The 15241-nt window shown below is 37.9% G+C and overlaps 1 protein-coding gene across 13 annotated transcripts in view; it reads right to left on the bottom strand.

Annotated features, from left to right (window-relative positions):
- LOC5565097 (contactin-associated protein-like 4) overlaps nt 1-15241 on the bottom strand; it is a 310029-nt gene that overhangs the window by 23376 nt on the left and 271412 nt on the right. For all 13 annotated transcript variants that reach the window (XM_021840467.1, XM_021840465.1, XM_021840475.1 and 10 more), the window contains 3 exons: nt 13633-14032; nt 13055-13302; nt 11431-11862 (listed from right to left, as the gene is read on the bottom strand). In XM_021840467.1, the coding sequence (XP_021696159.1) occupies nt 11431-11862; nt 13055-13302; nt 13633-14032 (1080 nt within the window). The remainder of the gene's footprint in view (nt 1-11430; nt 11863-13054; nt 13303-13632; nt 14033-15241) is intronic.

Here is a 15241-nt window from a genome sequence, read left to right as displayed (position 1 = left end):
CAAACAATTCCCTTCACGGGAAGAGTGGACGTCTGGCTATTTGGAAAGAAGTATATCAAACGATATAGTATGTTACACTGATGGCTCCCTTCTTGAAGGTAGAGCTGGTGCAGGAGTATATTCTCGTGAGCTAAGGCTGAATCAGTTTTACTCACTTGATAGAAACTGCACCGTTTTTCAGGCGGAAATATTTGCTCTTATGTGTGGAGTGCAATCAGCACTTCAACAGCGCGTAATGGGTAAAGTCGTATACTTCTGTTCAGATAGTCAGGCTGCTATAAAAGCTCTCGCTTCGGCCAACTCAAGGTCGAAGCTTGTTATCGAATGTCGAACTCAAATTGAGGAACTGAATTCAGTAAACTCTGTTAACCTTGTATGGGTACCTGGCCATTCTTCCATCGCTGGAAATGAATTGGCTGATGAGCTAGCTCGCGATGGAGCATCGCATGACTTCATTGGCCCTGAGCCGGCTATTCCAATTTCGAAGTGCTGGGTGAAACTCCAGATAAACTCTTGGGCGGCAACTCAGCACAAGCAATATTGGAATAGTTTGGAGTCATGTCGTCAAACAAAATTGTACATTACTGAGCCATCTCCAAGGGTGGCGAAGTATTTAACAAATCTGCTAAAGCAGAATTGCAGTCTCTTGGTCAGAGCGTTGACAGGCCACTGCCGACTCAACTATCACATGGCAAATATTCAGCGTGCTGACTCATTTGTGTGTGATAGTTGTGACTCCGATTATGGAACTTCGTATCACCTGATATGTAACTGTCCAATTTTTTCGCAAATGCGGTTCCAATTACTTGGTAAACACTTATTAAGTGAAACTGAATTCTGAAGCCTGAATCTTTAGGACATTCTGTTATTCTTAACCCGCTGTGGTAATGAGCTATAGGCTCTCTTTGCGCTCATGCGTTTTGCAGTGCCCTTTTTAGGGCGCTGTTCGAACCCATTGTGGTATGGAGCTACATGCTCTCATTTCGCTTATGCGATCTTCCCTCTTCAAGGAACCCCACTCCTATTTCCTCCCATCTTTCTCTTCCCCTTCCTCTCCCATCGGGTAGATGATGAAATAGGCTCAAATATGGCGATGGCACAAATCTCCCAACTGGTGGGGAACGTGCCTTTGGAGCCGGCCTTCTGATACCTGATATTAATTTGATTATTGCGTAGTAAAATTAATATAAAAGGAACATTCTCATCGAGAGTCTTAGCTTGTCTTCATAATAAGCTGCAGCTGGCAGAGAAAGCTTGAGACGAATCTTGATATTCTTGATTTCACGAAAGTATTTACCCAGAAACCACACGATCGTAAACGATAGGATATAAGAGGACAAAGCTGGAGGCGATATACGTGTATTTTGCATGCAGTTTCATGGCGCATGTTCGTATACCGCCTCCACTTCTGCACTCTTATGCGCTACCGTATACGAGTTTGTGTTCACTGGGTATTTTCACATGTATTATAAAACTATAAACTTCACAACACTTTCGAATAACATATAGTTATTATAGTTACTTAAATACTCTACAATTAATATGTTTGTCAAAACCTAACAAACTACACCTTTTTCAGTTTCTCACGAGTAAATGTTCGCGAACTTTTTGCAGTCTCTTTTGGTATGTTCTTCCGAGTTGGCGGGTGCAAACTTACTCACACCAAGCTTTCTCGCGAGTATGTCATGTTTGTTTTGCTTACGTCCACACTCATGAGGTACTTCGATGCGAACATTTAAACCGTTGATGGTCGCTTATGTTGTTCCATAATTCCCATGTTAATTTTTCTTGCTTGTTTTTTCGGGCTCTTTTAAGAATTGTGAAATAAAATTTTCCGAGGTGCGGAGCTTACCAGACTGAACTAAAAATTCTTAGACTGCCATGCGAAAAGGAAGCATTGAGAAAATGGACTGAACAATTTACAAACTCGTTTCGATACGAATATGCAAACAATTACAAAATATTGTAACATTTTAAAATAATAATGAAATTTGCACAATTTGCTTTTCACTCCGATACCCGAAGAATTATAAAAATGACAAGAATACGGTTGATTTCTTAATATATCTATAGTGGAACTGATTTTTTTTATTATTTTACAGAATAAATCGTGACTTGTTGTAAACTTTCTTAGGCCAAGCTTAAGATTCATGGTAAATGGTTCAATATGCAGAAACTCCTATAGCTACTAAGTCTCGTTAATAAAGACAATTCATTCATTCAGAAACTCCTATGAATATTTCGCTAGATTTTTTTCAACAATTCTGAATGCATTTTAGTGATTCCGATAAGATTTTGTTTATAAATTTTCTATATGATTCTCGTTTTTTTTGAATCATGCTACAAGGAAGTCAGGAGGAAATTTTATCGTATAATTTCCTAGCATTACCGTGGTGAATCAAAATCCGGATGGTACCAATATCCGGATTGTATGACTGTATTGATCAAATTAAATACGAAATCAAACAATCGGTTTACAATGAAGCTACTAAATAATACAATTTTAAATTGTACGTCTCTGAAAAGTGTATGGAATTATAGTTCACAAGTGTAGTGCACGAGAAAGTGGGAAAACTTGTGCAAATAAGCATTTGTGGTGTGAAAAAAGGCTGCCGAAGACTTCTTCAGTATCGAGTCATCGTCTTAGTTGATAGTCGACACTGAAGAAGTCTGTTAGTCGCAGACGAAATATTCCTATCTGTCAAGATAAGCAACACATATTAGAGTTTAAAGGTATTTGCTCGACTTACTAGTGATTTTAGTATTTTATTTTTTGCAAAAGTGAAGTGTTAAAGTTCAACTTGTAGTTTTAAACATACTCTAATAATCCCTCCCCTAAATTTAATATAAAAAAAGAGTAATGAATATACTTGTTTTCCAGGCAAATATTGTACAGTAATGTCCCCATTTTTATGCCCCATGCTGCATTTAGGGTTCACAATATTGGGAAAAAGCTAAAATCGGGATAAAATTTGTCGACTAGTTTCAAGTTTTATTTTAACTAAAGGACTTAATTTTATGGTTTTGTTAACATAAACGTTGTTTATTTACTACCATTTTCTATATACTGTAATCCAAGGTAACATTGATAAGTTTTTTGGATAATGATAAAGAAGTTCAAATATAAAAAAATCGATCTTTAGATGATTGTATAGACGTGGACAAGATCATAATTGACTTTATGCACCCAATATTGTCAGTGTAGACGTGTTTAGTCTAATTAAAATAAATATAAATTTTAGGCTGACAAAATCGGGAACAAAGGATTCTAAAATCGGGGGTAGACAAAATCTGATCAAAAAGGGTGTTAAAATCGGGGGTAGATAAAATCGGGGGTAGACAAAATCGGGTCATTACTGTATTATCACACAGTAGGCTATTAGGTAAATGCTTCAAAAATTTTGTACAAAGTAAGTGGATATCTTAAATTCACTGCAGATTTTTATTACTTTTCAAGTGATTTTTGATGTTCAGCACGTGTGAACACGTGGCAACTCATGACGAAAGTAATAGTCAGAATTGTGTAAATCTGTTGATGGTTCTAAAACCAATTCGTGATATACAAACACCATTCAATTTTTATTTAGTTATAGAAATAATTGATAATTTTTTGAAAGAATATCTAAAGCAGACAAGGTTTATTCAATTCTACAATTCCTAATTTATTTTCAAAGAAACTTTTGAAAAAAAAAACTTATCAGAAACCCAGAGAGCATTACTAGATCTGATCTAATGAATACTGCATGTAAAGTCATGGAAGAATTTGTGGAGGAATTCTAGAAAATGAAATAATCAAATTTTGAGTGATCGCTGCCTTTAAACCTTTAACTCTTCAAATTTCTATTGTAATTTCTTTTAAAATGATGAATCGAAGAAAAATCCTAGAGGAATTTCAAAACATTTTTTTTTTGTAATCTCTACATGATTTTTAAAAATGTGTTTGTTCTCTTCAGAACAACTGAATGATACATGTATGCTTTATTGAAGTTTTTCGATATTTCTGCACATGTTTTCTATAAAGACTGGAACGTGCAAAAATTGGTCGACAAAAAAATCGTGTCTTTCAGTCAAAATTCATAGTATAAAAACTTCCATATTTTCTTTTGATAGCTTAATTCATCTATTTAAAGTATAAAATGTTCGTTTATTATTTTGGATTGCCAAATCCGAACTGCCGTGCCAACTTCCATAATATGTTGCACAGTGGTCTCATCGATCTTATTCGCCGCCGAATGCCAGTTTGATTTAAACTGCTGCACGTTTTCCATGGATTTATTAGTTTTTTTTAAGTCATCTGATCAAGGCCCCATACCGTTCGATGGGGCGAAGTTCTGGGTTGTTGGGAGGGTTGTGGTCTTTGATTACTAAAACCACGTTTTTCGCATAGTGCCATTCGATTGCCTTTTTACCATTGTGATAGCTGTGGTGGTTGTGGCTCGTAAGTTTATTTACTCGCTAGAATTTGTCATGCGTGTATCAGATGAGAATTAAACGTGTAGTTTGAACACCTCTAGCCGAAGCAGTAAACCGTTCGAATAGTGAAAATTAAACAAAGCGTTGCGTCGGCTCAAAATGAAAACAATCGTGCTGAGGTCACGAGTTGCGTATCATAGCAAAAGCTTTAAGATCAAACCGAAGTGAATATGGCTTCGATGAACGGGGTTCGTGGAATTGATTTGCGACGCACGAAAGCATTTTGATAAACATCGTAGAAGCGATCAGATGCTTATTTTATTATTGCATCTTTCGGTTACTACAGGTACCGAGCGCTTTTCACTCCTAAACGTAGATCTTTTGATTGATGTTTCGCGTAGTAATGAAAATGTCACTTTTTAGACCTCACGTGCTTATGGCATGCCGGAAAAGGCATTATTTCTAGAATTTAGATGGTTTAATGGTTTCGAAAAGTTCGGTTTTCATGATGCGGTATAAAACTCCTGTACCGGAATCTGCTTGAAATCCGCATTCACATAAGTTTCGTGCTAGGACGTCGGATTTTTATACTGCACGAGCAAAGTTTTGACACTCTGCTCCATTTAGTCTGACGTTATTTTCAAAACTTGAGAGCATAAGGTGAAAACTTATCATAGCTACCATTGTTTATACGCGCACGTTGCAAATGCAGCATTTCAGGTTATTTTTAATGCATTTTCAATAGAGACACATGAATTTGAAGTTGACCAATTTTTGCGCGTTCCAGGCTTTATCATGCCAGTAAAAGAAAACATCTACCCCCAATCCCAATGGTAAAAAAGCGATAAAAATAAGTATTATCATTTTTCTTTGGGGCTTTGGTTCGCTGCTACTGTTTGTTAAGCTTGTTACAACTTGCGACACATTGCCGATCATGGACCGATGCAGATAAGGTGTTTTCTTCACTTGCTTTGATCATGTTTCGAAATCAAATGAGAACGAATTCTTCAATGCCTGATCAGTAGTCATCTGGTTCTGAAGATATTAGGAAATTTTTTGAAGGACCGCTGCGTTGCCATAACCAATGTAAATATCTCATGCACATGAATTTTTCGAATGTTCGGTTATTCATGTTTTGCAAAGAAAAAACTTTGATTAGAGGCGGTTGTGAAAAAATGAAGCAAGTAGTTGTTTCAGGTAGATCTTGAAGACTTTAACTAACATCAGTTTGTTATTATTGAATTTCATGGCGACAACTCAATCGATTTGCATGATTTGTGTTACAGAAACTCCTTATCACCTGGCATTGTATAGTTTTTTTTTTTAAATGACTAAAATAAAAAAAAAACTTTATATAAGTAGATGCAAAAACCGAATTTAGTACTATACCATTTAATTCCACTAGAATTGGTATCCTTTGACAGATACGCGTATTTTGACCTCAACTGTAAGGCCGTCTTCAGTGTCGTGTACTAGACTCGACTCGAAACTTTATATGCCGAGTGTCAGTTATCCAAGGGCTATCGAAATATAATCAAAAAAATCAAATTCAACATAAATTTGAAAAATAGATATCATTTGATACATTGTAGAAAAATGCAGCAAAATATCGAAAACAAAATAGTTATAGTGATTTAAATAGTGTGCGTGTGGAAAAAATTAAGCTGCCAGAGGGGATAATTGTTCTCCACAGGCAAACCATTTGAAGTTCTTAGAAGAATTTGTTGTAAAAAATATGTTCAAACTCTTGGTTGTACTGCTCTAAAAACTCTGGAAGATTCTAGTTAATTCAAATTCTGGAAGAATTTTAAAAGGAATATTAAAGGAATTTCTGGAGGACCAACTACTAAGAGGAGTATAACTATTATAGATTTATTATATAAATCTCAGGTTGCATAACATAAAGGATCTTCGAATAATAAAATTTCTGGAATAATTATCCCTAGACAAGCTCCAGGAAATCTATCTGGAGCAAAAATTGCAGGAATCTGTAAAGAAATTGCAGGGCGATTCTTAAAGATATGTCTGGAGAGATTGATTCCTTCACGAATCTTCGAAGAATTCCTGGGTGAGTTTTATTTTCAAACAATTAGTAGTTCTATATGTTTTGATTATTGGCAATTTTCGGTGATAATAACACAGAACAAGAATAGAATAAGATTTTACACGAAGTTTCGGCCTACTGGTATTCGACCATCATCAGATTTTTATGTAAATCGATCGATCACCTCCAGCACGGAGAAAAAAAAAATTGGTAAACACAACCAAATTTTAGTTATTTTCAAACTAAAGTTTGGGTTGAAATTTGCACAAACAAAATCTTAGTTTAATGCAACCTTTAACGGTGGTTGAAACAAACAAATTTCTTGGTTGTTTTTACCTCAACTTTCCATCTAGATTCAACCAAAATTAAGTTAAAACAAACAAGAAAATGGTTGTTTCGTTTGACAGTTGTGAAAACAACCAACGATTTAGTTTGTTTCAAACAAGAAATACTCGTTTGAAGATGCCAATTTTTAGTTTGTTATAAATAGATCTTTTGTTTGAAACAAACAAACTTGTTGTTTGTTGTTAGGTTTATTATTTTCCTTTCATTGATTTCAAGTATTAAAATAAGCAAAATATCTTACTTCTTTATTTAGATTAATAAATTGTAAGGTTAATCCGCATTTCTAAAATATAATCAACATCCGGCGCTGCTATATGCATAATATATTATGTTTTTGCTGTACATGGCCGCCAAAGCTCCTGATAACCGGAAAGGATTTTGGCCACATCTTAGGCGCTCTGAAATTGAGTTTTTTAATTGATGGTGAACTGCAATTGAAGAGTAGTAGTGTTTGATCCTTCGACCTTGACGCTTGCTCCTGCGGGGGCGGGCGATGAGGGCAGGATTAAACATGTCGCGCGTCGGTCGAGTGAAGTGAAAAGTGGCGTGATCCGTTAGTAGTGTTTGATCCTTCGACCTTGACGCTTGCTCCTGCGGGGGCGGGCGATGAGGGCAGGATCAAGCATGTCGCGCGTCGGTCGGGTGAAGTGAAAAGTGGCGTGATCCGTTAGTAGTGTTTGATCCTTCGACCTTGACGCTTGCTCCTGCGGGGGCGGGCGATGAGGGCAGGATTAAACATGTCGCGCGTCGGTCGAGTGAAGTGAAAAGTGGCGTGATCCATTAGTAGTGTTTGATCCTTCGACCTTGACGCTTGCTCCTGCGGAGGCGGGCGATGAGGGCAGGATAAAACATGTCGCGCGTCGGTCGGGTGAAGTGAAAAATGGCGTGATCCGTTAGTAGTGTTTGATCCTTCGACCTTGACGCTTGCTCCTGCGGGGGCGGGCGATGAGGGCAGGATCAAGCATGTCGCGCGTCGGTCGGGTGAAGTGAAAAGTGGCGTGATCCGTTAGTAGTGTTTGATCCTTCGACCTTGACGCTTGCTCCTGCGGGGGCGGGCGATGAGGGCACGATTAAACATGTCGCGCGTCGGTCGAGTGAAAGTGAAAAGTGGCGTGATCCGTTAGTTTGATTTTGATCCTTCGACCTTGACGCTTGCTCCTGCGGGGGCGGGCGATGAGGGCAGGATAAAACATGTCGCGCGTCGGTCGGGTGAAGTGAAAAGTGGCGTGATCCGTTAGTTGTGTTTGATCTATTGATCGCATCGCTTGCTCTTGCGAGGGCGAGCGATGAACACTTGTCCGGCGTACAATGCGATTATCGAATTATTTCGCGAATTCGGTTAGGCGTAATTATATCATGGATCGCATCACTTACCATTGGTGACTCCCACATCTATACCTTACCCACTAACCCAATATCCTGTCCATGACAACCGTGGAGATGCAGAGGTGATCTCGGTCTCTAGTAACAACGGTAGTCACACTAACATTCCTTCCCTTCCCCGATGACCGTAAGGACGTGGCCGGCGCCATTATTGACTTTTAAAATTTGAGCTCTCGATTTGTGCACATTGAAGAATGGTAAGCTAATCCCAAGCCCCATTAATTAATTCCCTGTGCAACTTCGATTGTTCTGGTCAATCACGGAGTAGCAACTACGAATTGTACGGTCATCTATGCTTATGCTTATGCTTATGCTTATGATGGTGAACTGCAATTGAAGTTTAAAAAATCGATATTAGATCATGGATAAGAGAGATGGTAATGTACAATATAAATACCATTCTATATTATGCATGGAATACAAGCGGATATTCTGGTCGTTTCTGTGAAATATGGCGTTGGTAGAAACATTAACCGCTTCGTTTTTCATGCTGTGAATAAGTGGTGAAAAACTCTGAAATCAAAATCTACTTGTATTATTTACACAATACAACACATTGCGGTTCAACTTACTTGATTTGCACTTTCAAACTGCGACAATAATTAACGAAAAATATACAATTCAAGAATCAATAACTAATGTAACAAACTATCCTAAGCAAATTAACAAATTTCGTTAGTGGTAGTGGAAACATTAATCCAGATTTTGTTTAAAGCAATGTAAATGTTTGTTAAAAACAAATAACGTGTTAGCTCAAAACAAAAATAAATAATTTAAAACAAAATCGTTTCTTAGGTTGATGTTGACTAAATATTATGTTTGATTCAATAAAAAAACAACTTTGCGTCAACAAAAATATTATTTGAAACAACCTAATTCTTAGTTTGAATTTCAACCAACGAAATAGTTGTTTCAAACTAATACCATTTTTCTCCGTGAGTGTATAGCAACCACAAAAATCTGATGATGGCCGAATATTAGTAGGCGGAAACATAATTTAAAATCGTGTTTTAGGGGTCTATTTTATAAGTCGAGTCGACCAAAGTGACTCGACTGGAGTCACTGTCGACCAAAAATTTCACTCGACACGGCCTTGTCACTCGAGTTTTTCGACAGTTGTCACTTTAAGTGACTGGATTACTATGGGAGTCGACGGGTGACATCTGAAATATGCATGCTTACTTTGATCGACAGTGACCACAGATGAGTCACTTGGATCTGCTCGATTTACAAAATAGACCCCTTAGTGTGTGTTGTCATCATCGAAAATTGCCAGTAATCGAAACATATAAAATTAGACGGTGATCCAAACCAGATAAACTAGTAGTTCTGTTGGAAAATCCTTGGCAGAAACCTTTTGAACTTTGTAATAGAATTTGGCAGATGCCTTGCAATATCCGTGGCAGCTTCTTGATAATATTTTCAATTCTTCTTGACTTCTTGTAAGATTTAAAGCAGAAACCTATTTTTCTCAAGTGGAAACTAACAAACTCGTCATAACGAAATTATGTTATGTAGGTAAATACCTATATGAATGCTAAGGCTGTGAACCAATTCATCAGTTCGTTTGTTTGACATTTCGATAGTTATTTTCTCCTCAAATGGTTAAATTGAACATCGCGGTCGACCCATTTGAGCTTTGATAGTCGAGTATTTATTTCAGAACAAAGTTGACAGATGGTTAGTCATTCTCAAATTCACGGGAGCAGATTATAACTTTCGAACTGTCAATTTTAACCATGCTCCAGAGCAGGGTTATTTCTAATCGGAGGGGAAATAACTATCGAGCTGTCAAATTTTAACTAAAAGTTAAACGAACTGGTGAAACGGTTCACAGCCTAAATAAAATCTTCGACAAATTCAAACAAAACTTTAAGGCGAAGTAGGCCGTCATCGAAATTTGCACGCGTCGTTGATGATTGTTTCCAATTCATCTCTCGATTTCGAATCAAAGAAAATCAGTTGGTTTTGCACTGACACAGTTGAAAAGTATCAGCATACTTTATGCATGTTAGCCCGTACAGTGACACTTTTTCAAGTCAATATAAACTATCGAGACTGAGTTTTATCACTTTGAAATGCAAGCTGAAAAGTCATCATTGTTGTCAAAACGAATGACGGGCTACTTAGCCTCAATCTGTGTAGCAAAGCAGTTGACTTTGCAACATATTTTTTTATCGACCTGAGCGGTACGACGCACCTGTCCGCCACCTGAAGAGTTATCCCATTGCAATTGATTGGGCCCAGATAGCCATAGCGGTAAACGCGCAGCTATTCAGCAAGACCAAGCTGAGGGTCGTGGGTTCGAATCCCACCAGTCGAGGATCTTTTCGGGTTGGAAACTCTCTCGACTCCCAGGGCATAGAGTATCATCGTACCTGCCACACGATATACAAATGCAAAAATGGTCAATTGGCAAAGACAGCTCTCAGTTAATAACTGTGGAAGTGCTCATAAGAACACTAAGCTGAGAAGCAGGCTTTGTCCCAGTTGGGACGTAACGCCAGAAACAAGAAGAAGACGCATGCAATTTGTGAGCATGTTATTAGTCATTCTGAGTTCATTTTATCTCAAGGCTCAAGAATCCATCATTCAAACATCAGAAATCATAAAAAAATTAAAAAACATTTTTTTTCCTTCAAATTTGTAGAAAATTTCACGAAAATCTATCATTGCATGTACAGTCGCCTCTCCACATCTCGATATAAAAGGGACCATCGAAATAGGGAGAGATCGAGACAAATAATATTAATTTAATGAACACTAGATTGAAACCCACTCCGTTACTAGGAATATAATAAACAAACAGACTTTGTTTCGAGTTTCCAAATTGTTTTGGATCACTTAAATCTGATCTAGTAACCTGTGATGATGTTCATATCGACATATGGAGAGAAAGTTGGGAACAAAATATCAACAGGAACACATCGAGACATGGAGATATCGAGATATGGAGAGATAAATCGTATGCAGAATGACCGAAGGGACCGAAGCAATCATCGACATAGGGAGAGATATCGAGATGTACAACATCGAGTTGTGGAGAGTCGATGCATTGATAGGTTTCCATGAACATTGCATCAATTTTGAACAAAAAAACTTGTTTTGAAAATTTGTAAAACGATGATGATTATTTTCCTGTTAAACATGGACTTGAGTGTATTGAGATGATGATTTTTATTCGAAAACATTCCCACAATAACCCACCGCACCCAGCCAGGGCGCGAAATCCATAATTGTCTTACCCAGCTCCGGATTGTTCCACGGCTTGTTGGAGTACTCCTCCAGCAGCAGGTGGCCCCGCTCCACGGTGACGTTCTTCTCGTTGACAAACAGCGTCGTGTTGGTCTCGGTCCGGATGACGGCCACCTGGATGCTCCGGGCATTGTTCAGCCCGTCGTGCTCCAGCGTCAGATTGACGATATCGTTGCCGTAGTTGTACAAATACACCATCTGGTTGCCGTTCGTCAGGTACAGCTGGATGAAATTGTTGAAGTGATCGTTCGCGTACAGCACAAACGAATGCCTATCGTAGGTCCGGAGATTTATTAGCAGCGAGGAATTTAATATGCTACGAAGCTTTTCGCGCTCCTCCCGTTGGTCCTCGGCGTCGCTGATGTAGTTCCGCTTCAGGTACGACTCGCGGCTCGTGAACGTCAGTGCATCTTCGTTGATGTCTATTATTCGAAAGGGCAGGTGTGCGGGGAAGAGAAAGGATTGAAAAGCGTGAGATTCGCTTCGCATTAGAAGAAGACAAATGACATCCATTATGAAGTGGATTTCAATTGATTGCTTTTTAAAGGACCATCCATAAATGACGTAGCATTCCCTACTGATTTTTATACCCCTCCTCGTTGCTGATTAAAATTGGTAATCCCACCCGCTGGAAAATACGTAGCATAACGAACATCCCTAGAAGATTGCAACGCTTTTTGTCTAAAATTATTAATTATTTTATTGGTCATTTGTTTCAATGTTTCAGCATTGTATGTAACCCATTAGTACTGTACCTGGAAGGAAGCTTTAGAATAATTATAAAAGTATATTGAATCTTCTGCAGAGCTTTCTTTTTTGAATATCAAAAGCTTGTTCTTAAGACAAAGTTTTGATTTTCTATTAATAAGGTGATAAAGACATTTTACATATTTGTTACATTTAGCTTGAATGCCCTCAATGTGGTTTTTGAAAGTTGAAATTTTTATCTATTATTATTTATCTAGCATGAGCCCTAGATACTTAACTCCATCTGACCAATTAATTGGAATCCTTCTCATTGTGACAACATACCTGCTAGAAGATTTGAAACAAAGAGCTTTTGGTTTATGTGGGAATATTATAAGCTGAGTTTTGGAAGCATTAGGAGAAATTTTTAAGTTTCGCAAGTACGAAGAAAAGTTATCCAAACTACAGATGACACGCACGCTTTGACTGAGAGGCTAGTGTACTCTCCAAACAAAGAATTTTGAAATTCCTGAGGTAAGTCGGATGTGAAAACATTGAATAATATTGGTCCCAAAATGCTGCCTTAAGGAACCCCCGCAAGTCATGTATTTAGCATCCATATGACAATGTTTGGTACCATGCTTAACGTTGCATTTTGAAGTGTTTTTTATACAAGCTCTGTAAAATAATGTTAAATCTGTTTCTAAACCACGAAAAATTCAGAATGACTTCTACCCTTCGACCCTCATAGTCATAAATTCGTGAATCCCTGCTAAAATGCTACGTCATTTATGGATGACCCCTTCCCCCCGATTCACAGGAACACAGCAGCGCCAAACGGAAAGCTTCTGAGAATTAATAACGTCTAAACGTGTCCTTTGTGCTCGATTTCCGTGAAAATAAATGGAAAATGCGGGGGTGACTTACTCGTTTCGCAGTGCTGCCCCAGGTGGGCCCATCGGTTTTTGCAGACACACTCGAACGAGCTCCACAGCTCCCGGCAGTAGGCTCCACTTTTGCAGGGATTAGGAACACACGAGGGCCGACAGTCTTTGATGATTTCCGACAGATGAACCGACATGAAGCTGTAGATGTCCAAGATTTCGCCGTTGACCACCAGCCCTCGGAAGCATCCAATCAGACCCTGCTTGACGGTGTACTTTTTGGAGATTTCACTGTGGAGTAATTTGAAATTATTGGTACACTTGGAGTAAGGTGGGGGTAAAAGTTTGACTCTAGTGAAATAATCTATATTATCAGCTATATTTAAATATGTGGAATGCAATAAACACCACACAGTGGATCTTCAACATATTCGCTACAATTTTGATGAAAAAACTTGTGGCAAAATATGTACCTATTTTCAATTATTATAAAATTATTTGTCTTTAAAAAAGTTTTTTGTTTGAATAGCATTCGAGCCACCATGACATTCAATTCGAAATCCTTAAAAACTTTTGCCACCTTACTCTACAGATTATTATCAAGCCTATAAGCCATCTTACGTGGGTGCTCCTCCAATGAACATGCTGCCCTCGAACGGGCCGAATTCCTCCTCCGGTTGCAGATCCACCATCCTGGTGTCGGTGTTGATCATAAACCGGACATGGTGTTCGTTGTAATCGATCCAGATCTTGTGCCACTCGCCACCATTGAGCTTTCGGTTCGTGTCGATCGTCAGGGTTTTCGGCGTTCCGGTGTTCAGAGTGAAGTTGAACGTCAGCTGGTAGTCTCCGGTGAGGGCCACCATGAAGGAAGGGAAGTTGGACCGGATTGGGGGTTGGAACAGGAGGATGGCCTTCTCACCGGTGGTTCGGAACGAGAATGCGATGTCACCTTTTCTCCAGCCGGGGACTTCGATAAATGATTGCGACGTGGTAAAGGTGACGACGTACTTTTGGGTGTCTGAAAAAGAGAAGGTTGTTTCAGCAAAGTACTGATAATAATACATCTTCGAACAGTTTATTATGGAATATACTTGCACTCAGTGGCAAAAGTTAGTAATCAAATGCTGTTTTTCAAAAAAAATGCCTATGTTTGGGGATTTGTATCTCAACTACTGGTAGTTTGAATTTGCTGAAATTCAGATGACGAACTACAAATAACTGTACTGAGTGTACTGAGCTCATCAATTTTCAGTCATTTTCTAAAGAGTTTTAGAGGGATATTCACAGACAAAAGTAAGTAATCGAGATATTTTTCGATTTAATCAAACAACGGTAAGCTGTCAGTGGTTGATGTGTTATGTTTGTGTAACTTCCAAAAGTAAATAACTGCTGAACAAACTAACTAACCGCAACTTAACGTTTTTTAATTAAATTTAAAAATATCTTGGTTACTTACTTCTGCTTTGAACAACCCTCTGAATTTTTTTTGGAAAATTACTAAAATATAATGAGCTTAGTAAATACAAAAATTCAGGTTATTCGTAGTTCGTCAATTTTTTTATTTCAGCCAATTCGGACCACCAGAAGGTGATATTCAAATCCCCAAACTTGGGAATTTTGTATAGAAAAACAACATTTTAATACTTATTTACTAGGGATAACTTCACATATTGTACCCCGTTTAGCATAAAGTCGTTTGGCGTAAGACCGTTTGGCATAAAGTCGTTTGACTTAATGATCGTTTGGCATAATAAGTGATTTAGAATGACTATCGGCTGTTTTTGAAACTTTTACCGAGATCAACACCAAACAGCCCTTAGCAAACAATTTTAGTAGGCAACAAGCTCGTGGATCTTAAGACATTTGCCAAGCTATGGATGTTAAAAATCGTTTTGACATTAGAAAGCATAAATAAACCGAAAGATGGGAAAATATGTGATTGAAATAATATTTTTTCCAGCACATCTCTAGTGTTAGTAAAAAATCATGTTGAAATATTAGCAGGTTCTAAAGTTATGATCATTCTAACAGCACGGATTGTAAGAGTTGACAAAACAGCAAAATATAAAAATATTTAACATTTAGCTTTACTAAATTTTATCTTGTAACAACAGCCTAGTATAAAAAAGGCAAAATTTATTATTAAAACAATAGAAGATTGAACGCCAAAAATTATTGCGGCATAAAAAGAAAAACGACATCAAAAATTGCGTTCAGTATCATCAAA

The sequence above is a fragment of the Aedes aegypti genome, chromosome 2 (assembly GCF_002204515.2).
Source record: "Aedes aegypti strain LVP_AGWG chromosome 2, AaegL5.0 Primary Assembly, whole genome shotgun sequence".
Taxonomy (NCBI): domain Eukaryota; kingdom Metazoa; phylum Arthropoda; class Insecta; order Diptera; family Culicidae; genus Aedes; species Aedes aegypti.
Note: the sequence above shows the minus strand (reverse complement) of the source record. Positions and strands in the feature narration are given on the sequence as shown.